The sequence below is a fragment of the Aythya ferina genome (assembly GCF_964211825.1).
Source record: "Aythya ferina genome assembly, chromosome: 19".
Lineage (NCBI taxonomy): Eukaryota > Metazoa > Chordata > Aves > Anseriformes > Anatidae > Aythya > Aythya ferina.
In genome coordinates, this window is record NC_140309.1 from 4,979,026 (window position 1) to 5,005,310 (window position 26,285).

A 26,285-nucleotide genomic window follows, 5' to 3' on the forward strand; every position below is an offset into this window, starting at 1 on the left:
AAACCACTATAGCACGCTTCCTTCTTTGTGGGAGGTGAACCCCAGTTCTTCCTGCAGCATGCCAGGACGTAGCTGAGCGTTCGATGCTGCTAAATTCCACCTCAACATCACCCAGTGACAGACCCAGCTCTGCCTGACTTCCTTGCACGAATTTCAGACTGATACCAAATTTCACGAACTATCCCTTGGGACATTCAGTAATGAATTTCTTAAAAAATATATGAGTACAGAAATTCAGAAAAAAATATTAATAATTGTACATTCTCTCCAGGACACAGGAAAACCTTTCCTTCACCTCGTAGAGAGGTGTCTGTTTAAAGAAAGGATAGCATTAAACCTGTCATTTCTCAAAAGTCTTTTTTTCTTTCTCTCTCTCTCTCTTTTTTTTTTTTTTTTTTTTAAATGGTTGCCAGCAAGTCTCCCACATTTCAATCTATGATAGTTAGCAGAGCAGAAGAAGAAAAAAAGGACATTGCCTCTACTGGTTTTGGGAGACACAGCAATACAGGTAGATAGAGAAGGAGCTTGGGTTTCCCCCCTTAACCCTAAGCAAACAATAAAAGGCTTAAATTTGTTAAGCTTCTATTCATGAACTGTCCTGAGGTATACCCCAGGACAGCCACAAGACATAGCTCATAGAAGCCCACATCTTTCCCAAAAAAGTGGTTTGGTGATGTCCCACGAGTGAATTCTTAGTAAGTTTATAGCAAAAAAAATAAAATAAATTAAAAATAAGTCCCTAAAAGCAGAACTAATGATCCCTGTTTTCCTACAGCTTTATATCTTGAAGATGCATTTTCCAAGGTTTTTCAGAGGTGGTGGATGTTGAAAATCTTTTGCCCTTGTGGATTCTTTCATATCTAATAAAGGCTAAGACCATGTTACAGGGACTCTCATTTTCCTGTATCCAGATTTCTATGAAACCTCTCTCAGCATTGTACCTTTGAGAAGTCTTCCTTCTTCAAATGTGGTTGAAATGGGCCAAATGATCTAAACATTAATGGGAGACAAAGAATAACCTGGAGAGAGTGACTTACAAAATATCCTCAGTTTAAAGGAAACTGCTTCCCTTGCAATTCGCTTCCATTTACTGGAATTGCTGTAGTTCTTTATTTTGGTCGTAGTAGTAAGATTTTACTTCAGAGCAACATTCCTGTTTCAGAATAGCTATAGGCATCTACGTTATAGATCTGAAGCCAGCCATGGAGGATATTCTTTTCTATGAAGAAGCAAATCAGCAGTATTGCCCCATTGCACCTACAAACACAGAAATACATGCATTATCCTGTATCACTTACTAGTCTCACCTCTGTTAGTCAAAATTGTCTGTGTTTTCATAAAGAAAGACATCACACAATTTAGGTGAAAAATCAAACCTTACAAGATCTCGAAGTTTTTTAGGTGGCCAGCAGACATCACTTTGGGGATATACAGTCCAGAACTCTCATTCCCGCTCTCCAGATGTTTTCGTGGGTGAAGTGAAAAACTGTGAAATCTCTGGAGATAACCAAGCTTGGACACAGGTGCTGCACACAAGCAACTAACATAAGCAGTATTTCTCTCTCCCTCCCTACCCACACCATGCTTTGGCATACTAATATCTAAGCTGCTGAAGAGATGGGATCAGGAAGCAAATGCTTAGCCACCAATCTTGTACACAATATAAAAAGAACTCCCTTTGAAGAAACAACCTGTTGGGCTCCTGTGATATACTTTCTTGCTGAATAGATAAGAAAAAGAAAAGATTCAGTTAAAATCAAAAGACAACTCAACCCTCAATCTGAACAGAAACCCATGCACTTCAATCCCTGGTATTAAAGGCACTTCTTTTAGGACATATGTCAATCCTTTTCAACATTTATTCTTTATTTAAGTGTAGGTCAGGAAATAAACCGTCTTTCTTATATGTCCATTAGAACTCTGAATAACATAGAGGGGATTAAAAGAAAAAAAAAAAAAAGAAAAAGCCGTGCCTGTCTCTGAAGCAAAGCAGCAAATGATCTCAGTGCCATCTGATTACCGAGGGTAACTCAGGAGCTGCAATGTGCCTGTGTGGTCAGCAAAGCTACTGAGGATTCAGGAAGTAATGCAAACTCCGAGCACCAAGGCTGGTGCCATCAGATAAAAAGATTCTCAGATGAAAGAAACTCCTTGTCAAGCGTTCTGCTGTGGGGTATACATATTGCAGGTGCAGGTGCAGACTTCAGGTCTTGCATAAGCATGCCGTGCCCAAAAGCTTTTATTCCTTCCGCTCGTGACGTTGGCTGGAATCTCGCTGGCTTCCAAGCCCCACATGGAGCGCGAGATACCTGCTGGGAAGCTGGGCAGAGCACCTGCTGACTGCTGCTTATGGCAGTCCCTTGGTGCTGGACCGACAGAAGTTTGGTCTGGACAGAAGTGCAGAACACCCCAAAGCACAGACACAGCTCACCACCAAACACGTTCCAGCACACGCGGATAGCAGGTAAATCCGCAAGGACCTGACAAGAGAGATATGCCAGCTCCCGTACCGCGAGGAACTTTATTTTCAAAGAGGCAAACGCCAAGCTAGCGAGGGTGCTTTCAAGTCAGGCCAACAGGCAGGCACGATTGGCACCCAAACACCTCCGTGCAGGTCTCAGCAGGCACCCAGGTGTTCCCAGGAGGGACGCGCTTGGCCAAGGGAGCTGCAGCATTCCTCACCAATCTCCACACCGATGGGGTACCAGAAGTCATTTACTCCGTGAGCTACTCCCCACAAGGTATTGGGGAGGAGAGAAATGAAAATGAGAAAATTAATCTTTCCATTAATTTAGAAAGCTGCAATTCATGACTCACAGAAAGCTTTTATACATAAATGGCATTGTTTAAATCTTATTTGTAATTATACTTTCAGGCAGAGACTTTCAAAGCTGCACTGAGAATATGGCAACCAGTTGTCTAATTTATTGTTATTTTAAGCAGGTGCTGTATGCCCAAATTCCCTTGGCAGATTATATCTCAGCTTAAGTGTTTTTGCTTGGGGTAATTTTCACATGTTCATGTTAGCAGCAATGAGAGGAAGGAAATCAAGCAAAAAAGAACTCCATCCATGCCGTCCAATTTCTCTCTCACTTTATGGCAAGTTAAAGGAGATTTGTGCACAACCACAAAGCTGTACCCTCGATCTGCTCTGCCTGGTTTGCCACTGAAAAGAAAGTGGAAGTGACGATGGATCCGATGCAAGTGGATTTTGGAAGGAAACAAACCAGTAGCCTTTCTTTACCAGCCAATGGATTTCTTAGAAATCTGAAAAATTGCTTTTTGCCCTTCTCCTGCCTCCTGTATTAGCCGCCTGTTCATTACAACAATGGTAATTAATAAGGAACAAGAACTCATAAGTAGATCACCTTGAGAGTCTTGTTCATGCTTCATCAGCCTACTGCAGTCCCCAACCACAGACCTAAACTTCGAAAGGATCAAAAATGTACAGAAAACTAGAAGTTACTGAAGGCAAAATCATTTGTGCCAACGCAAAATACACCCAGAACACCCATCTGCCTAGGAAAGAAGCCTTATTAACGCTTAGCTGGAAATACCCCAGGCATGCTTCGAAGGCACCTGGTGATCCTCAAGGAAATTGATTCAGTTTTGAGGAACTGTGACATAGCTGGTTGTTCTTGAAAAGCTGGACAGAGAACAAAAATGGTTGGAAAAGTGCCTATCACGTAGCTGCTGCTTTTTAATACCTCTCTATCACAGTGCTGCAGTGTTGCGTGAAATCTAAGACATGTAGCAAATACAAATTGGCATCTTCTTAATATATATCACTGCTAATAACCAGAAGGATTGTAGCCACCCATTTATTCACTACAGAAGTTGAGTTGGGAAAGAGTTGCCATCTGTCCTTTTCTCAAGGCACTGTTTTAGACAAGAGAGATTTCTACATAAAAGCATAATCAAATCCTAAAATGCTGTATTTACTAGTACTGTAAGGCATGTATATACGTTGAGAATATATTGTCCCCTAAATCAGTTGAACATTTTTTTTCTGCTGGAATATCTGAATAACTATCACTCCTTCTGCAGTTAAGAAACTTGCCTTTCATGTCAACACTAATTCCCATGCAATGGATTTGATTTTGATTTTGTCTCCTGTTCATATGGCTCAGTTTGTGATGGAAGCAACTTTAGGAAATGCCAGAACTGCTCCAAGAATACTAAAACTGAAACCAAATATAGTGAGTCTTCCTTCTCTGTCAAGAAACAAGATCAGCAGTTTGATTTTTATACAACCACTGTTTAAAAATACATGTATAACCTTATACCATCATTCTTATCAAGTGTCTGCTACAGGTAAGACAAAATAGAACTATGGAGAATGACATCTGAAAGGACATCAGAGACTGAGGGAAACCTCTTGCAAACACATTAAATGACCTGGAATTTGGGGCAAAAATATTTGCCTCCTTGTAGATGGGGTCACAAACTGCTGGTCCCTGTCTTATGTGCTACAGCCCAGAGGAGGACTGCAGAATTCAGAGGTAACAGAAGATGGCCAGCAGGTGTTAGAGATGACAGATACATTTGTCAAATGCAAACATGCTCTATCCTACTCCTACCTTCTTCCTTTCTGCATAATTTCCCAGTTTCATATTGTTATTAGGGCCACTTTATTGGTGTGGGGAGAAAGAGAATATTCACCTCAGGCAAGCCACGCTAAGATGCTGCAAAAAGAAAAGACTGCATAAAACAACTATAGACATAGAGCCTGCTGTGTGCCAGAGGCATAATACATCTCCATTCAGATGAATTGTGCAATAGAGAAGGGGAGAAAACCTGTAGAAATCGCTTTGAAAACAAAACCGAGAAGTGTTTCTGCACAGCCATCATCAGGTTTGCCTGTCAGATCAGATGCCTTTTTTTTGTGCTCCATTCGAACACAAAGAAAATGCTTGAAGAAAATTGCTGGTGCTGATATTTGCACCCTTCACATGCACAGCTGGAGTGAGATTTCTGCTGTGGTGGAGCAACAGCATGAGCAAAATAGTCCAAAAACTAAGGAGAGTTGTACGGCAAGAACTATTTAAACATACTTGATTTCCTGATTTCCTACTCCATGCTAATAAGCCTTACGCTTATATCATTTTTAAGCATGTATTTTTACATCAAGCTGTAGGGAAATGAGCCAATTAAAGGTAAAGACTATGACCTTGAAAGGAGGATTGCAGGAAGGAGGTTAATAAAGGCAGATGGAGCTCTGAGAAACCTTCACCCTGACTCAGCAATGAAAGCAGAAGCTTCACTCTCTGGAGTTGCCAGCAGACATTTGACAAGTTTTAGCTTCCCATTTGACAATAGCACACACTGCCCCACGCTGTGGCTTTTTTAACACTCACAGAATCAGTCCTAACTTTAAGGAGTAGGATTTCAGAATTGCCATCTCTCATCTGCTTGTTCACCCTTGCATTTGGCGCTCTCCTTGCACAGCTGTTGCTGCAGTTCCTGAATCCTCTAAGACTAAGCTCTTCAAAAATCTTGTGTTTGTGCAGAAAATCCCCCCCCCCAAAAAAAAGAAATAAACAGGCTCCAAAACCTGATCATGCTTCAATCGCACCAAAATGCACTTGTTTATAAACTTCATGGCAAACTTGAAAGGCCTACTCAATATTGTGGCCACGGTTGCAGCAATTATTATTATCTGTAGGGTGTATGTTTCTGATAGACTGCATCAGAGCTGCCCCTCCTCTTTTTATTTAATTTTTACAAACCAAACAGTGATTCCTAGTACAGTTAGCACAGACATAACACAACCAGGCCTCTGGTTAAGTGAGAGGCAAACAGAAGGAGAATGCAAGAAAACAATGTATTGCTTCTGTCATTCTGACAGGTATTTTGACCAGGCAACACCCCTTCTTTTCATAAAACTGTTAAGAAACAAGCCCTGCTTCTGTAAAGACAAAAAAAATATACATCTAACTTTTGCTTTGCTACCAAAATAATACTATGGCTATCTGATTAAGGGATGAGTCGTCTGTTTGTGTTGTGGTTTTTTGTTTGTTTGTTTGTTTTTGCCGCCTTCTGCCTCCCACAAAGGTTCAATTGCTTCATCTTTCTTATGTGATGAGCGCAGTGTCCCAGTCCCCCGCTTACTCCCATCTGCACACCCTGCTGTGCCTACCTGCTCCTGCTCCACCTGCCAAAACAGCCACTGGTGTGGCCATGGCCACAGCTACAGGGGAGGAAAAGCACCTGGAAGGGAAAGCGCTGGTGGTGTATGTATGGTTTATTTTACTTTCTCCTCCCTGCAGAAAATAGTAGCTACTTCACCTTCTAAGAAAAAATTAGCAGTGCCACTGCTTACAAATATTCCAGTAAACCTTCAGAGAAGACCAAGCACATCTTATTTCAACAGAGGCACGTCCAAATGCTCGCCTCCCTTGTTCCAGCTAGCTACAGCCTAGTTTCAGGAGCTCCTAAAGTGCTTTGAGTTGCATCAATTTCCTCTCCAAGTCCTTCATCTTAATTGATATGCCCTGAATTACACCATTAATTTCTGTCAAAGTAGAGGTATTTAAATGCAATCCATCATATTTTTTTACTTAAAAGCCCTTCTCTTCCTCTTTCCCTTTGCACGCACACTCGCTGTCTCATTCATGCGCTCTCTCCCTCAGCATAATGCAGGGAAATCTTCATGTTTTAACACACACCAACATCAGCTGCAAACAAGAGGTGCAAAAGGAAATTAGCTGTGCATGCCAACTCATTCACAAACGAACTGCATATTCATTTGCAGGAGCACGGTGCTTTGCCACACTGGAAAGTGCCTGCCAAACACAAGGCAGCGAGCAGAACATCCGTGTTTCCCTGGCAGCTTGAAAACAACCGGAGCAGGTAGATGGAAGATATCTTTGTTGCTCTGAGCAGCCATCTCTGGATCCACCTATTCCAATTGCTGTCCTCGGCTTCCAAACACAAGGCAGAGCAGCTCAACAACTTTGTCATCACCAATGCTCTGACATTACTAATTAAGTAATCTACTGAACCATTGTGAGTATCGATTATAATCATAGAATCACAGAATGGTTTGGCTTGGAAGGGACCTTCAAGATCACCTAATTCCAAGCTCTGCCATGAGCAGGGACACTTCCCACCAGCCCAGGCTGCCCAAAGCCCCATCCAGCCTGGCCTTGAGCACCATCTGCCCATGTAAAAAGTCACCCTCCACCTTATTTATAAAAAAGGTAAGCCCCATATTGGCCTTTCAGAGGTCTCCTCTCTTTTCTCCAGGCTGAATAACCCCAACTCCCTTCATAAAAGAGGTGCTCCAGCCCCTTGATCACCTTTGTGGCTCCCGCTGGACTCATTCTACTATGCCCCTGTCTTTCTTGTGCTGGGGGCTCCAATTTGTGGAGTTCTTGGCAGTCTTGATGCACTAGGTGGGAAAGCAGAGCTGGAGAGGCTGTGCCCAGCTACCCAGGCGCATGCTGCAGGTCTGCAGGATGGCCACGCTCTGGGACAGCGGCTGCCTGTGGTTTTTACATGTTCGTGCTGAAGTCCCCTGGCTGAGTCCCCTCTCCATCATCTTTCTATTTGCAATCTTGCTTCCAGCACCACTTTCAGAGGTCCAGCAGTGTCAAAATGCACAGTGACTGCTGCAACAGGATCCACTCTGTGTAATGCAAGCAGCAATGCTTCGTGGCAGTGTCAGAAACCTAGCTTGAGCTCTCTGTTCCTTTTTCAACTTACTCTTTTTCTCACACAGGAAAAAGGGAGTCAAATCCTGATCCCAGTCACAGAGCAGAAACACTGTGCAACTGCCCTTTATTCACGCTAACATGAACAGATTTCAGCCCAGCTGTTTTCCTTACAAACCATCTTCCCATTACTCAACTTTGATGAAGATATGAGTATAATTTCCTTTCTAAAACTTTTCAACCCAAAATAAACATTCCTCCTTCACAATCAAACGTTTTGATACATACCCACTACTAACATTTCATGGCATGTTTGAAAAATAAATGCTTGCAGCCTATCAAGTAAAGCATTTTGCTTAAATTACACACTTCTCTTTCATAAAATTACACAATGTGGTTTTGCTTTCTTGCTGTACACTGACTGCACAGAAGCGCCTGCAGTGCTATTTCTGCTGCTGCACCCCGTAAGCATCCTGCAAACTGCAAAGGCCCGCTGTGCTGCTACATATTAAATGATCTAGAACCTCGTTAATTTGTTCAGAAGCACAGATAACAGTGGTCAGCCTTATTGGTAGAGGCTATGCCTATTGCACAAAAGGAAAGAGCAGTGAAAGAATTGGTGCCCATTGCACAGATGATGCATGTCGTATGCAGACAGCTCAGGCCTCCCAACCCTCATTGTCATTACTCGTCTGCACAGAACAGAGCACGACAGAGCCCTTAATTGCAATTTCTAACTGGAAATGATACATAATTAGAGTATAACCAAAAGGATTTCCCCAGGCACTTCAGATTTAAGAAGCTTCCGTAACTACTTTAGTAGGCATCAAAACTCCAATACAGAGCTGGGCAGAAATATCAAGATATCTAAGTCAAAATATCTAGAACTTGAAGTATCTCTGTCCTTCAAGACAGACCTTCATCCACAGCTTAGGTTACATCACAAGCTCTTGAAAAATCTAGTTTTGTTGACAGCATTTATTTGTCATGTCCTCTTTCCTGAGACATCTATACTAAGGCTATCACTTTAACAACAGTTTATCACGGGGAAGCCCAGAGGATAATCTTAATGTAAAAAACGAACTACGAATAAGGTTTCATTTCTCAGTGCTCTTAAAAAATAATAATAAAAAAAAAATAGAGATGAAAACCAACTCAAATGATGAAAACCAGATGAAAGTGCAACTCAGATCCATCTCTCCTTTCATCTCGGTATTTCAGGTTTTCAGGCATTACAATAAATGATGTATTCTTTCAGTTTATGTCACAACAATTAAACATATGGCCTAGAATAAGGGACTGGATGCTAGCTGAAACTCAAAATATGCAACTAGTGCTTTCAAACCAGCCGAAGGCTTACAGCAGAATGTGAGCCTTTCACTAGCTGGTAGGAGTTGAAGAGCAGAGCATTTGGGAAAGCCCTGGATTTTGCACAGCAGTAGCATTTGATCTCACATTTTGAAGTGTCCTACACCAGGACAGCCTGGTTCTCTAGCCTGATCTTCTGATGGCTGCCCACAGCACTAAAAACACAGACCTCTCCTCCAGCCAACAGGCAATGTAAGCACCTTCTTTAGACATACAGGAGGCACCTCCTATACCTCCCACTCCTCAGGAGGCAAAAGTCTCCACCTAGGTTAAACAGAAAAAGACCATGCAGTGGAATTTAAGTCATTCAAAATTCCAACTCAGAAAGAGCTACCAGTGGCCAACATTTCTAAGGGCAAAATTACAGCATTTGGGAATTACAGATCTGCAGACAAACCAGCAATTTGTGAGGAATTCAAGTCACCAGGAGCGACAAATTAGGACCACAATGCAAACAAAATTAGATAGTCTCCTTTTAACCTCATCTCTATTTTAAGGGCTTTTTTTTAAAAAAAAAAAAAAAAAGTTTTTCTATTTGTTGTTTGTCTTATTAAAGTCTCTGCGAAATTGGGCTGAGAGCAACTGTTTAGAAAACAAGTTTCTCCGTAATTTAATCTCATTGCCTTAGGTTGTGTGAAATTATGCCTATGTGCATGCAAGGAGGTTTCTCTCAGCAAATTTAATGCAGCGACAGAGTCACGCAGCAAAGACAACATGAAAATTTCTGTAATCTTTGTAAGTGCTCAGCTTGAGAGAAGGATGCCAGCTGTGGGATATAAACATATTTCAGGTTTCCTTGTATGATGGCTCTTCTCTCCAGTTGGGGACACGGCTATAGTCTGAAGGCGACTCTTTCCCAGGGTAACTCTTGCTCATCTACATGTCAGTAGACCACACTGTGTGAAAACAAAGACCATGCCAATCTTCCCCTCCTCCATCCAGTAACAAAGAAATCACACAACAGCATCTTTAAAACTATGCCCGCTCCTTTCCATAATTACTCTAACAGTCCATCTTAGCACTGCCTCTCAGCCCTTTCTCCAAGGAGAAACCAAAAGCTGAAGGAGGAGGAGGAAGCGGCTCATCTGCTGAACACAATGTTCGGAAATGTGAGGTGAACGTTCCTCACCAAAGCGAGATGAATGTTCCCACCCGAGCACAAAGAAAGGGCTCATATTTCATATATTTTCTATTGTTTGAGCTTGCTTATACATAAAGAACTACATTTAGCAATCACCAAGGGGAGGTACTTAGCAGCTAGGCTCATGCTTTTAACACGCAATAGCAGAAACAAGGCGGCAAGCCCCACAGTACACTCCAGCTCTGGCACAGGGGTTCTCCCTCTGGGTGCACAGGTACCTCTGCAACCCCCACAGAGGAATTTGCAATATCCATCACCCAAATGAAAGCATAGCAGCAAAATTATCCCTGATGAGGGGGCTGCAGTAGCAAACCCCAACATAAACCAACTGCTGCAGTTTGCTGAGCAGGCCCCTCAGAAAGTTCCTCCACACAGTGCTGAGTTCATGATTTTAATGAGAGAAAAAGAGCGGACACAGGCTGTGTGGAGCCAAGAAGTGCTGAATACAAAGAAGTGAATACTTTGCAATGGAAGATATTAAAACGAGATGGCTTCATGGCATAGGGAAACACCTGTAGGTGATGGTGGAGGAAATAGTTTCCAACTTCGACATTGAGAAAGCGATGGCTGCTGGGGCTCCAAAGGCTGCCTCAGGCAGTGAGGGGCAGGACAGAAGGACCTGTGCAGTCACAACATCACAGAATATCCCCAGTCGGAAGGGACCCACGAGGATCGAGTCTAACCCCTAGCACCACACAGGTCTACCCAAAAATTCAGACCATATGACTAAGTGCACAGTCCAAACGCGTCTTAAACTCCGACAGGCCTGGTGCCATGACTGCGTCCCTGGGGAGCCTGTTCCAGTGTGTGACAACCCTCTTGGTGAAGAACCTCTTCCAAATATCCAGCCTGAATTTCCCCTGTCACAGCCTGATTTCCCCCATCACACAGCCCAAAGGCCATTTCACACCCATGGGCTGCTGCCAAGGCAGAAGTGTGTCTGGCCCACGGGGCCCTGTGCAGGCAGGGACAGCAGCCCTAGGCCCACAATGTCTAGAGACAGCAAGCCAGGCCTTACAACTTACAGAGAATTTCAAATAAAAACCTGCAGCGTGCCACGAATGACTGCCTCAGATCACCCAGCATCCTCACACAGCTATCACTTGACACCAGTTGCTGGTGATTTGGGCTGCTGCCGCTCTTTATGTATTTAACAGAAACCTCCTAACAGTGCCCTTTCTCGTGTTCCTTACACGCGCTGAAAGCACTGTTCAACTGGACCCTGTAAAAATATAATGCAGCGTGTTTGTGGACAAAGACAAGCTTTAGGAGGCTGGCAAGTAAAGAAGTGTCCTTAAAACTCTTAATTGAGATAGAAGGAACAGGGACCACTTCTCAGCACAGGCTGCTGGCAGGCAAGGTCGGATCAGTAGCCAGTAAAGGCAGGTGCAAATGATGAAATCTGCGAGCAAACTCTAAAGGGACTGCCTGCCTTCTAACAGAGGGGCTCTTCTCTGCTGGGGCTGGTGCCACTGCTTAATTTGATTACACACAAGTGACAGCCTGGGGGAGGGAAAGAAGGACATAAAGAGTGAGGACCCTCCAAGCACCCATGCTGAACGTAAAGGGCTCATGCAGCTGCATGCTCAGCAGCAGGGGCTCTGAGCAGTGGTCCACAGCGAAATTACAGGGGGATCAGACAGCTGACATGGCACGATCGCCCGGTAGACAACAAATTACTTGCTTTCCCCTCAGCAAACCACATGCCACATAGCAATTTTGACTGGAAAGACACTATCCCAGATTTAAAGGGAAACTAATGTTTTCAGAGAAATACAGAGCAGGGGAGTCTGGAGTCTGGTTGTGAGCACACCAGCACGCGCACAGACTGACACGCTTTGTCCATAACACTTGCAGATGCTAGCAACTCTTTTATTAACTGGCTTTTTAAGAGCTGCCACAAGCCTCTTTTTGAGCTGTAACTGGCCAACTGCATGTACCCAAAGTGTGCTCTTGCTTCCCTCCAGTCCTGAAATCCCATGGGAGCACCCTGAGGCTGTTTCTTTAAGAGACAGATCAATTCAGCCTCTGCTGTCCTGGCTCAAAATTAAAAACAAAAACAAAAAAACCTCACCACAGTCTAGGATCCGGTCCTCCATACTAAACCCAGGAAGATCCTAAAGAAGAAAATTGCTCTTGTCAAGATATTTAGGCACTTTTTTTTTTTTAAACCTACCTTAAAATCGTCATGATGCTACCTACCGGAGACTAAATTACACTTTCAAAATTACATGTATTAATATCTAAAGTGTGTAATTATAAAAGAGCAAGTATATTTTAGAACCACCATACTTAGTTTTAGAAGTTTTTTTAAATAGAAACTTTCTGCATGACTGTAATGTCTATATTTTAGGTCTCTTGCCTTTACAACTCAACACCAGCAAAGGAAAATGGAGTCAATGTGTTCAACTGGAAGCTGCAAACAGTAATCCTCTATATGATGTCAATGCCAATGATGAAAAATAAAAAATATGTCAAAAAAAAAACGTGAAAGCAAGCCTTATTCATGCATAGGAAAGAACTGAAAATGGTGGAAAACCAGCGCTGCTGGTAGAGTTTCCTCTCAGCATTTTCCTTTGCTGCAGCAAAATTCATGCATTAAAAAAAAAAAAAAAAGTATGTCTTTGTTTTAATCTACCAGGAAAAATGAAAGGCTGAAAAACATTTGTTTTGGCAGCCAGAAGTGTGATTGATGAAATTTAGAAACAGCTGAATTATGGGATCAGTGATTTCAGTCTACTAACTTGTGATGTCTGCACCACGAACGATCCTACCTGTTGGCTTCTGGCAGCCAGGCAAAGCCCGGGGGCTGAGTGTCCATGGCCAGGCAGCCAGACTGAGCTCTCCCAAGGCTCTGCTTGTTCCGCACACTCTTCTCTCACTACAGACAGTGGTTGCATAAGAAATCTCTCCCACTCAAGACTGAAACAGCTTACAGCTCAGTTGCACAAGTCTTGGAGTGAATAAAAACAAGTATTGTCCGGTTACTGAGTCCAGTAATTACTAAATGGTGATGAACATATTTCATATTCACATGGAAAATGTGAAGGGAGAGTGTAACAAAGCTCAAATAAATATCTAAATCAAGAAGGTTAAATCCTAATTCAGACTGTATTAGCTAGAAACCTCTTTCCAGCCACTCACAGAACTTGCCTTTTTATTCAAGAAGCCTGGTGCTAACACAGCTCTACTGCTAATTTATTCTGAGGAAGTAAAGTGGCTTTCAGTGATGCAAGTGATTTAAGTGTACATTTTTGAGGCAAATGTAAGCTTGCGATCAGGCACTCAGTTTTTGACATTTTATACCGTTATATATATTTTAACATGATTTTGAAAGTTATTATGAATACAGAAGCATTACTGATTAGGGAGAGAAAAAACAAGTTTAACAAGAACAATGAAGAACAGAGCAGAAGGGATTCACCTCCATGTTCTTCAGCTACTGCTGCAATCCCTCTCAAGCCGTGGTCCAAAAAACTGATAGTTTTGGAGGCTTAGTAACAACTTAAAATTCACCAACTGCACCATAAATAACTGCCAAAAAAGGCCTTAATTTCACATGCATCTTAGCACACCTTTAAAAAAAAATAAAAAATTTTACTTAAGCATGGCATGAGAGACTCAGACCCTGTGGAAGGGCCACATGCAATGACTCGACAAATATGTTTGGGCTAGAAGTGAGCTCCAAGAAGCGCAGCTGTTCCCCTTGCACAGCACCTCTAACTGCTGGGACTTACAGGTTTATTTCTTCGAGAAAGATGCCTCCAACCCCAGCAACTTGGAGACAAAATTTATTTCAGCAAGTAGCGAAAGGTCCACCCAGCTTTATGGGTGTTGGTGCAAGTCTCAAACAGTGCACTAGCTTACAAAACCAGGCACTTACCTAACTCAAAAAATAGCTGCACATGACGTCCTTTATGCCAAGCTGGAATTTGCCCACATGCAAGAGGTGCAATTTATGCCTAAATCCAAATACAGGTTTTCTGAAGGAAATGATGAGCGACTAAGTTTTAGCTGTGTTACCAAGCCACTGTTGTAATGAAATAGGGAAGAGCAGTAAACTCATTATTTGATATATTATATCTTACATCTATCGAATGCATTTCAGTGCTTTTCAGTGCTTCTGAACAGTTCAAAGTGCACCACAGAGCTGGCAAGCGCACCGCAGCACATGAGGGATAATGCTGCACAGTGCTTGTGAGCATCCAGCATCTGCAAGCATATAAAAACGCAAATTAAATGAACACATTGGTAAACGAAATGAAGTTTGTTATTCCCTCAACAGCTAAGGAATGCTGTTGGGGAAAAAGGCCCGATGAAAGGGCAGAGAGGGCTAGTGGGCAAGCGCCCAACCTTTGCCCAGAGCTATCACCCAACATCACGCTGTGTCCCATGACTCCAGGTTTTTTATTAGGGATTATGAGATTGTTAATGCAGATTGCATGCAAGCACAAGTGAACACAACACCGGGATTCCTCTCATTTAGGGGCAAAATCATTTTCTCCTTTGTATTAATACTGTTTGGAAGAAAACAAACAAAAAACCCCACACTGTTCAGTGGCCATTGCTTAATTGCCCACCATCAGAAGCTCAGGAATCGCAGCACATTGTTGTTACAGCTAAAATCAACAACTGGAAATTGGCATCTTAGTATTTTCCATATCCCATTATGGGAAAGCCATCACGGAGAGATCAGTGGTTGCTCTTCCAAGCACTAATACCTGGGTACTATGTTTGGTAGTTCTGAGTCGCAAATTCCTTTAAAATTGCAAAAGAAAAAAAAAAAACAACAACAAAAAACAACAACAACGACAGAAAAGTCTTATCTCCTGATTCTATCACAATGTGTTGCTTTTGTCCTTCCCTTCCCCATCAGAAAAGAGACTAACACATCCAAGACACAGCTGATCAGGAACTGTCAGCTCTAATCAGAGCACTGTAGCTGTCAGTCACCAGTGGCCCGTGGGTATTTTGTTTCCTGAATATATAAAAGATTGTTATCCTGAAAGTTAGTCAGCATTTCTGGCTGCTGGATGGAATAACAAGACCATTATAGGTGTTTTGACAGTCATATAGCTGCAGCAGTATTTGAGCTCTAATAGCTTAACACACAAACACATGCAATGACAGCTCTTTAGGAACCGCATTGGTGTGTCAGGAAAAAAAAAATGAAGAAATCATTTTTCTTTATTGCAAAGTTTGTTTCCTAACCTACACAGGTGATATTTATTAATAGTGTTGCAATTCTATATTAATTATTATTTAGCACTGACAGTATGCTTGGAACTGCACAAAATTAGTCCCTGCCCTACATACCTCAAGCAGTCCTGAGCGAGTGTCCCAGAACCAGCACTCCCCACCCCGAGCTGCCCAATTACTTAAATTATTACTGGATGGCAGCGGAGCTTGGTCGGCTGGTGCCACGTCAGGGTATTTAGCTCCTCATGCTGCAGGGGTCCAGCTGGGATATGGGTTGCAATATGAGATATGGGTCTGTTGGAGAAGACAACCCAACGCTAACGGCAATATAAAATGGAGAATCTAGTACCTTGTTGGGGAAAGAAAAATAAAAAAGCACCAATATCCTGTTACAGTCACACATTTTCAAATTAAAAAAAAAAAATCAAATGAGCAATTCCTCACTGAAGAGGAATACAGCAAGAGCAAACAGCTGTTCCTAAGCTTCCCAAACTGCACACCTGGTAGAAAAACTGAGCTAAAGCAACTCTATACACCAGCATAAATGCACAACATCCAAGGTTGTCACTACAACACAGGCCCAGATCATGAAATAAAGAGGTGACAGACAGAAGAAAGCAAAAATTGCATGTACCAAACAGGGCATGACCCCCCCCTTTTTGGGATCTGCACTGCTTTGTTGGTAGTCTCTCCCAAAGGATCTCCTCTCTGGAATGAAAATATGCAGAGTGCAGATCACAGGACAGCCACAGGAATCAAAGCAAACCTGCAGGTAAGTTTAATTCAAGCCCTGCAGGCTCCACACAGCCCCAAGTCCTGTCACCTGTCAGCTCATCCACTCTTGTTGTTTTCCATGTCGCCAAGAGCACAGGGCTCACATTCTACGGCAGTAACGATGTGTTTCTAATACTACTCAAGAAAATTGAAAGCTATGAAACAGAAATAATTAACTGTGTTCTGTTATTTACTTAATTATGGGCAAAAGCCTGAACAAGGAATAAAATGGATTAGAGCAGTTTTGGCTCAACACAGCCTTAAAATAAAAATAAAGAAACACCATCACATGGCAAGGCTGAAGGGATTTTCATTCCACCATGTGCTTCTCTCATTCTGCCAGCCAAGCTCCAAGCTGCTACTGCAGCTTTTCTCTGTATAGCCGTGATCTTCTCCCAGCACTGCTCTGATCAGCCACTGCAGCTGCTGGCCACAAGCAGAAGCATAGGAAAGGTATTAAAACAAACAAACAAACAAAACAAACAAACAAACAAACAAAAAAACCTGTAGGAGATGATTCTGTTCACTAACAACATAAGCATGGCATATTCATACTGCTGCATTTAGGTATGGCGAGACATAAAGCTGAGTTTTTCTTCTGTCTGTTTTCTTTCTGTCCCTTCTCTTCAGGGAAAGTTGTTCTGTGATTTTCAGTTGTGACAGAAAATCTGCAGTTCTGTAGAGGGGTGACTGACACATGTTCCCTCAAAACCAAAGTACAGGTGGGAGCTGAAACATCACCCTCACCACCTTGTTTGTTGTTGCAGTTCTATATTTTGAGAGACAACATGCTGGTTGTCTTGTGTGGAGGCTTTCATGAAACACAGCGCATCATGAAGAGAGGGGAGGAAACCAGCACAGAGCCCTCCAGAAGAAACCTTCAGCCTCTCCTGACTGGGAACAGGTCCAAAGCTGTTGCTTTGTGAAGTGAAGGATCCCACAGCCCATCCGGGATCCCTTATATTCTCACTTTCCTGATTATTTATACTGCTGTAAAACCAAAAGCAGGGAAACTCGTGTTCCCTCCCTTTCACTTCCTCTCTCTGCAACCCTACAGAAATAGCTGGGTTACACAAGACAAACACCCACAAAACAACAATGCAAGCAAACGTGTCAAAAAAAAAAGAAAATGTGTGTATGAGATGCCTACTGCACACGCCAATTCTAAGTACAGTACTCGTTCAGTCTATAAATAGCATGCCAAGCTATTTTAATAGTACCAAACTCAAAGGGAGGTTTTCTAGAAGTCATAAATCAGAACTAAGGGGCTTGGTTTTACTTTGCTGTCAAGCTTTTGCTATTGTTTTGCCCGTACCTGTCTCAGATGTGCTTCTTGACTTTCAGACAAGAATTTCAGACCAGTTCACCAAGAATACAGTTTTCATGAGAAGCCCATGCCACCTTCTGTACCCAAACCTCTCTAGAAACCAGCAGGAGTTGTTCACATCACTGCACCTCTTCGGGCTCTGAGCCCAAGCCCATCCTGCTCAACTCCCATTAACCTCCATGGCCCCTTAGGCATTTCATAGGGCCTGCATAGAACTGACTTTGAACATTCATTATTTTTTTCTCTGAAACACTCAACACCCTACATCCACAGCACCAATTTCCAGAAAACTCAACTAGAGAGAAAGATGTTATCCTCCATCTCCCATTTCCCATGGACATGTTCATGCTTTTTGCTGTGATGCTCATCATGTTTGGTAGATGTTGCCTGCAGACACCTGCTGATTGCTCCTGTTGCCTTCCCTCAAATCCCTCCCCTGTCTCTGGCTGTGCTGCCTACAGAAGGACATACCAGCTTCTCTGCTGGGGCTCCTTACACTAACCTCTCCAGTGTCTCATTTCCCTCAGGTTCTGTGGCCTACAGCCCTCTGGTATCTCCTGACTGTGGTGGCTTCACACCGACAGCTAGCTAAGCTCCACCGCTGCCCCTCCTCTACAGAACAAGGGGAGAAGCTATGATGAAAAGAAAGCTCAGAGACTGAGATAAAGACAGGGAGATCACTCACCAATTACCATCATGGGCAGACCAGACTCAGCGTAAGGGAGATTAATGTAATTTATTGCCTACAGATAACAGAGTAGAGCAGTGAGAACTAAGAGCACCTCTCCACCACCCACCCTCACCATTGCTTCCCCCCAGGCAGCGCTGGGGAATGGGGGCTGAGGTGAGTCCCTTATGCTTCGTTTCTGCCACTCCTTCATCCTCACTCTGCCCCTGCTCCACATGGGGTCTGGAGGCTTCCCACAGGCAGCAGCTCTTCAAAACCTGCTCCCACAGGGGTCTGAATCCATCCTTCAGGAGCAAACTGCTCCAGCACGGGTCCCCCATGGGTGGCAGCTCCCCCCAGACTCCCTGCTCCTGCGTGGGCTCCTCTCCACGGGCTGCAGCTCTGCCCCAGGGCCTGCTCCTGCAGGGGCTCTCCATGGGCCACAGCCTCCTCCAGGCCACATCCACCTGCTCCATCAGGGGCTCCTCCACGGGCTGCAGCGTGGAGATCTGCTCCATGTGGGACCCATGGGTGCAGGGGGACAGCCTGCTCCACCAGAGGCCTCTCCACAGACTGCAGGGGAACTGCTGCTGTGTGCCTGGAGCACCTCCTGCACTCACCTTGGGGGCTGCAGGGCTGGCTCTCTACATGCTCTCACTCCTCTCTCCCAGCTGCAGTCATGCAGCAGGTTTTTCCCTTTTTGCTCTCCCAGAGGCACAACCAACATCTCTTACAGGCTCGTCTCTGGCCAGCAGCAGGTCCCTTTTGGATCTGACTCTGATCTGACATGGGGCAACTGCTGGGCTCTGCTCCCAGATGCCAGCCCCGCAGCTCCCCTGCTACCAAAACCTTGCCACCTAAGCCCAAAACACTGATGCATGTGGATTATAAGTACTGTGGGCGCACTGTCTTGTTCAGCAGGAGCTGCACTACAGGGTCCTTGCCTATAATTAGTACACATAGAGCAATGATGATGCCAACAAGCAACTCAGCAAAAGTTCTGATCTCCAAAGTTCTTAATTTCTATCTGTAAAATAAAACTGTGGTTTCCTGCTGAATCTCCTGAATAGGTGTCACAAACCCTTATTAGCAGAACCTTTATTATAAAGTACCTCAAGATCTTTACATCTTTACAAACTTTGATTCAGGCAACATTTTATCACACCATATTTCAGTCATAAGTTCCCCTGCAATACAGGGTGACCTTCTCTAAAATATAAAGCAAGAGCTGTGGACTTTCATGTTATGGCAAAGTCACTGTCTTTTACCAATGTCTACTGAACCTAGTAGTCTACCATGCTACCTAGTGTGCAGTTTAGCTGCTTCTGGTGTACAGTCAACGAGAAGTAATAAAGAGTAAATATATGATAAATAGGAACATCTGAAAACAAGGCGACTGATGGAATTTAACCATATTATAGCTTGGCATGATATTTGAAAAGTCCTGAAGGAATGATTACAGAATTCCTACACCTTTGACCAGAGAAGCTTCTCCACACAGCTTCTAATATTGACAGTCTCAGAGATCAAGGGACTAATAAGATCATCACATTCTTAAGAATGCACTGAATATTTATGAGGACCTTAACTCCATGTAATAAAGCCCATATTCACTGACTGTGAATGCTTGGATGCTTTAGGGATAAAATAAATCAACAGGCATAAAAGAGGATCTCAGAGGCAAACAGGAAAATCTGCACATAATAACAAAGATAGTAACTATCTGGCAAATCTACATCACAAGGAAGAAAAATACTATGATTAAACATAATAAGACTTCACTTGAAATGTAAAATACTCAGGAACAAATCCTGCCAACTGGCATAAGAGCCAGCAAACAGGAAGTAGCTGACGATGCAGGAAAGCCCATCGCACAGGGGAAAGACAACATTAGAGAACCAGATGCTACTACACAGGCTTCACCATCGCGCTGCAGAGTGATTTCTATTGCTCGTTTCTGAAGTGTGTGAGTTTCAGTCCTCCCGGCTTTTGTTCACACTGCAGCACTTCTTGAATTCTGAGCCAGTAACAGGTGCCCAAGCAAAAAAAAATACTGTTGTTCCTTTGCAGATTCTCGTGTCTGTGAGCTACTGACACCACTGGCTCAAGCATCCTTTCTTAGTGTTTGCCAGCATTGCAGTCCTACAGCTGAATCCTAGGTAATAGCAAGACTCAGATTAGCTTCACTAGATGAAAAATGAAGAGCTTGCACTGCCACTTAATGGTTTCCTCCCTGAAACTATAAGCACTGAGCATAGTCTTGTTACAGTCAGGATAAGGGGCTCCCTTTATCCCACTACCTGTATGATACTTAGATTGCATGAAGACCATTCAGTACGAAACATGAATGATATTCATGCAGTCTAAGATTTCACACATTAAGGTAATAGATTACAATTGCAAACGTGAACTCACAAATTACAGAAAGCAGTTTTGCCTCATAAACTCCTGAATGTCTTGGCATTTGGAGTTAGTTTTGAACCCTTCCTAACCCTTCAGTTATAGCTTGTACTACATAGTTTTAAACTTGACTTTCAACTTTCAGTAATCATTTGCATGTGTGTGTATCTTCAAAGAATGGTATTTGCAACTATGTGTTGTAATGGGAGGCTAATTAACACAAATATGGTTATTAGCAAGTTACAGACATTTACAAGACAAGAACACCAGACCAAAGCCTATGGCTTACTGCGTCACAGGGACAGAGAATCTCAAGGATGGACTCGTCCCAGCCAGGACTCTGCCACTAACTACATTACCATGGGCAAATCGCCGACACTCTACAACTCTTCCCCTTCTGTAGTGGGATAGTAAGACTCATTTACTTTGCTGGGGAGTTCTCCAGCTTAATTAAATCATTACCTTTAAATTAAAGGCACTACAGAAATGCCAGGAAGTAGCGTCTGAATTAGAAGGTGGAGGTGACACCCTAAATGAAGCAAGACTATTTTCATCGTCAACAGCAGGCACAGTAAAAGGTCATTCGTGGCATAATTGCAAAACCGCATTCCAAGCTTCTGAAGGTAAGATGACTTTTCCCAAAACTTCATTAAGGAAGAGGATATGTCCCAGCATCACTAGATGGCTGAAATGCTATAGTGTCACAGGTAATCTACAAGGATTTCATAACTGCTAATCTTCCCTTTTCCTTATTTTTTGTTTTTCTAATAGCAACACAATATCACAGCTCTTTGAAAGAACACTCTTTCCACAGGCAACTGTTTTCAGTATGATCAAAGACCTATTAAGAAAATTGCAGAGGATCATTTCCCTTCAAGTCAGTAATGTTCAGCACTGTTTTCAATCTTTTCTTTATAAGAGCCACAGTAGAGGCACTCCCACATTTTGTCTGGGAGAGCTTCTCCCAAATATCATTATATTCTAATATTCCCCATACGCAGTGGGAATTCTCAGCTCTGCACCAACATTAGGACGGTTCTGAAAGATTCAATATCACTATTCAGGCTTTTTATTTTGAAAGTATTGGAAGAAACTTATTCTTAAACCATAGGAAATAGGACGGTCCTCAGCAGAGGCCCAGTTTTACTGCGTATTCCCAAAAGAGCCTCAACTCAGTGTCAGGTGTGAAGCTGTGCATGTCCCACATCTCCAACTGCACTCCAGTTTTGTCACTGAATGTCCCAGATACCAAAAGACACATCCCGTCCCAAACATCTTTCACCTGTAATGGGACGTCCTTGAAACCAGAACTAGGGAAACAGGTACCTACTTCTTTCTTTGCTGCACCTGAAAAAGATTACCCTGAAAAAAATCATTATACACAATCTTTATATTCAGAAGTAAGAGCATAAACACCAAGAAACACTGCATTTGCTGTCCATCTTTTAGCAATGAGGAGCAAGAAGTGCCATGGGAGAGGGCAGCCTCCAATTTCTTTCTGTTACATAAGAGCTCCCTGCACTGACTGGATGTGTATTATCTAACTGGTGTGGGTTAGTTAGAAAATAGCAGAAGATGCTCTGAGAATTACATCTGCCACAAAGAATTCCACAGATCATCATCTTTTCTAAATATGATGACTTTGACTAAATATATACCTGCTTTAAAAACGTGCATCTGTGACCAGGAAGACCAAAACGGCTGTGAATTAAGTTTTAAAATAAGACAGAAGGCATACTTTTAGCATCATGGCCAAACAACCAGGTTCTCTGCTCATGTCTATCAGTCAGCTGCCTACTGACCACTTTGGGGCATTTCAGGAAGAAGTCCTAAAGTTTTCCTTTAAAAAAAGAGAGAAAAAAATGGGCAGAGGACTCTTACAGGACACCAAGAGAAAGGTTAATGACAAAGGTCAACTCTTATTTGACCTCAGAGAACCCACAGCAGGGATCACCCTGGAGACACAAGCCCCCAGGAACCAGTTTCCATCGGTACCGCCGCTCCTGAACACTTTTTTCAGATGGAGCTGGAACCAGGAATTAACACAGTTCTCACAGCAGGTCACTGGCCTTAGGTGAGTCGTAACTTCTCATGCTACTTCCCCTGCCGTAATGTGGCTAGTGTTAAAGCACCATATTATGTTGCTGCAACAATTCATATTTGCAACGTACTTTGAAGGTCTGAAGAGTTGTGTTCACTAATTATTACCTGTCTTGAGACATGAACTGAATATTCAAAGTGCTAGCTTGATTCATATGCAAGTGCACGTCACATAAGTATGTGGTATGCACTGAGACTCAACAAATAAAAGCAAAGATTGCTTTTAAAGAAGACTTCATTATGAAGTCAGCTTTGAGCACAAAAATATATAATTTTATTACCACAGCTCTTCTATTAGACCAGATTTAAATTGTTCCTTGTTTCAGATTAGCACTTTATAAAACATCAGTTTGAAAAACAAATACCAACCAGCACAAGACAAATAGGTCGTGCAAAACTTGGTTCTGCCCCCAGCTGTCCCTAAAGGGAAAGTCTGATGTTGGAGATCTCGTAACCTTTGCTATCAAGCTGAAAGCTAGCAGATAAGTTCCACGGGGCGGTTACTGGGTACTGCCAAGCCAGAGCTTACCCTAGAAATGCTGTAGTGCTGGTGATGCTACATCCCAGCAGGCAGGCATTTTTATCCTCTCTTTGGTCAGGCACTTTTCAGCCTTCCCACAAATGAAGATGCTTCTCCCCTCCCTTGCCAGAGCATCCCACATATTCTGTACTTGAAGACCAAAAAAAAGAGATGACAGAACTGTTGCTCAAAGTACCATTACAAACAGGTGAATAAGATAATGATTTAAATACATGTATAAATAGCCTGTGTATGCATGCTGGGGGATAGCTTCCTGAAAAGGAAGCTTTCTATGCATGGAAGGAAAATGGTGCTTCGTGGTCAGTCTCCGCACTAGAGATTCCTATTTGAGGGTGAGGGAGCAAACTACAATTTCCTCGGCTAATAACAGAGCAATATTGGATCTTCAGGCTTCCTCCTGTAACATGCTGAGGACCAAGTGACTGCTTGGTACCTCCTAAGGCTGGGCCTTTGCATTTCCAGAAGGAGCAAGCCCTGTCTAAATATCATAATAAAAAGCCACAACAGCACTCAGCTAAATCTTCATTCTAACCCTTTCCACTTTGCTACCGCAAACAGAACCAAACCATCCTGGCCAACTTACGCTGACAGCAACGACTGGGTTTGTATCCCTTGCACCCTATTACTGCCCTACAAACATATTTTAATGCAGCATAAACAAATACACTGATTTGCTTAACACCACATCGAGTCCTAGCGATTAAAGTATGTATATGCATAGAGCAAAATTCATACATGCGCAGACGCATTTGTAAGCTCCGAAGACAGAAATTATCAGTATTGCCAAACGCAGAATATGCATTACGGTTAATTACACGAGACAGTTGAGTGCCGCCAAGCCTACTTCATTTCTAATTAGAAAAACTTCGGCGATCGTTTTCTTCCCCGCTGCTATCGCCTGACGGGAATAAACGAGGAGTCCCCTCTAGGGACTGAGCAGCGCATCCTGGCACGCGTTCTTGTCCAAACCTGGGCTGGCAGCGCCCGGCTCGAAGGCGAGAGGCGCCCCGCAAGGTGCAGCGCGATGCCCCAGCGCCCATCCCAGTGCTGGTGGCACCTGCTTGCCAGGTCCACGGGGCAGGGACCCTCCTGGAGAAGGGTTTTTCCTTCGGCGTGGCTCGCACCCCGTGTTCGTGGGGGCTGCACCTCCCCAGCGGGTGCTGCCCCCTGGCCTGGGGATGCTGCTGGCACCCCGCAGCCCCTCCAGTATCCCTGCCGGGGCTGCCCGAAGAAGCAGCGCCGTGCCAAGCCCGGCCAAACAAAGGACTCCTCCTTTGATTTCCCATAAAATTAAGGCAAAGCAGAGAACAATACCACCAGGGGGGCTCACAATGGGCGCCGCTGCAGCCCGCCTCACCCTACCCCACCGCAGGGCGAGACGGAGCCGGGACCCCTGCAACCCCACCGCGCTCCGAGCCCCGACCCCAAAACCCCAAATGCCAGCCGGGGACCCCATCCAGGAGCCTCAAAAGCCCCAGAAAAGCAGCGCTGCCCTCACCTGCCACCGTGTACCGGTCCAGGTAGTTGAGCACGTTGCCCACGCTGAGGATGCCGGCGGCGGCCACGCGTGCCCGGCCGAGGCTCGGCGCCTTGCGGCGGGCTGCGGGGCGCTCGGGCGGCGGGTTCATGCTGCCCGACAGCGTCTGCACCTCGCCCTCCGCTCCCCGGCCGCAGCAGCCGCGCTCTCCCTCCTCTTCTTCCTCCTCCTCCTCCTCCTCCTCCTCCTCTTCCTCGTCACCGGCTCGGAGCCGCCCGCCGCAAGCCGGGCTGCTGCCGGAGGAGCCGTCGCTTTCCAGGCACATCATGGGGCTGCGGGAGGCAGCGCCGCGGAGCCTCCAGCGCGGAGCCGCCGCCACCACCGAGCCTCCTCCTCCTCCTCCTCTTCCTCCTCCTCCTCCTCCTCCTCCTCCTCCGCCGCCTCAGCGCCGCATCCCGCGGCCGCCCCAGCCCCAGCCCCAGCCCCTGCCCGCGGGACCGGCGGCTGCCGCCTGACAGCCGGGGGCGGGGCCAGGCAGAGAGGGGGCGGGGTCTGGTTTAGGCTCCGCCCACTGCCCCCCCCCCCTCAAGTCCTGTCAGGGGTTGGGGTTTGGCGGGAGCGGGTTCTCCTCAGCGACCCCCGGGGATATGGGGGAACACGGGGGGCTCGGCACGGTTCAGTGTGGGTCCACATAATGGGTGCCCCAGCTCCAGTGTTATTAAGCTGTGGTGCTATGCAGCCGCTGAGGGAACGCTCGTTGTGTGTGGAGCCCGGCTGGCAGACGGGGCTCGAGATGATTACCAGGGCCAGTTGGTGGCTGAGGGGAAAATGCATAAGCCCCACCTCAGCCCACCTTTGGATTCGGTTTTAACCCCAAACCCACCTCTACCTCAAGTTTTAACCCCACCTTCACCTCAAGTTTTAACCCCACCTTCACCTCAAGTTTTAACCCTAAGCCCATCTCCACCTCAAGTTTTAACCCCACCTTCACCTCACGTTTTAACCCTAAGCCCACCTCCGCCTCAGTTTTTTTTCCCACCTCCACCTCAGGTTTTAACCACAAGCCCACACAAAAAGCTCCTCGCGTAGTTTCAGCTCCCGGGGCCGTCTACACAAGGGAGTGCTGCCAGGGAAGGGACGACGTGAGGCAAGGTGAGGGCGAGTGGCGATGTTCTGCAGCGTGCCGCCGACCTCGCTGCTTCCTGCCTGCCCCCCCCGGGATTTTCCTACTGCACAGCAGTGACTTCGGGAACAACTCATGGCTTCAAAGGAAGTAAAATGGCTCCAAATTCCCCGTGCTGAGAGCAGTTTTGCCCCGCTCCCTACGAAGTTCCACCTTGGAGCTAAGGGCCAAGAGACATTTCATTTCAAAAGGAGAGTCCTTCAAAGAGATAAAAGCGTTCATAACCTGAGTGGCTCCAGCCTGTCGTACCTGTAGTAAAACTACAAAAGCTAGCTCCAAAGCGAGGAATAAAATGACACCTAGGAGCTCACGTGTGCCTACCCAGGAGCAGTAGGTTATGATTTCAGGTTTCTTACCTCCAGAACTGTACCATGAGTGAGGCCTTCGCCTCTGGGATACGTACCTAAAACCTGTCACCCACCTCTGAACAAACCAGCGTTACTCAGAGGAGCA

The 26,285-nt window shown here is 44.7% G+C and overlaps 1 protein-coding gene across 2 annotated transcripts in view; it reads right to left on the bottom strand.

Moving 5' to 3' along the window:
• Positions 1-25,012, bottom strand: part of LOC311421245 (sphingosine-1-phosphate transporter SPNS2-like) — a 134,923-nt gene extending 109,911 nt beyond the window's left edge. For both annotated transcript variants that reach the window (XR_014684764.1, XM_084492930.1), the window contains exon 1: positions 24,671-25,012. Coding sequence is in view for 1 of the 2 variants with exons in the window: in XM_084492930.1 (XP_084349056.1) it covers positions 24,671-24,977 (307 nt within the window). In the remaining variant the exon portion in view is untranslated. The remainder of the gene's footprint in view (positions 1-24,670) is intronic.
• Positions 25,013-26,285: the final 1,273 nt, after the last annotated feature.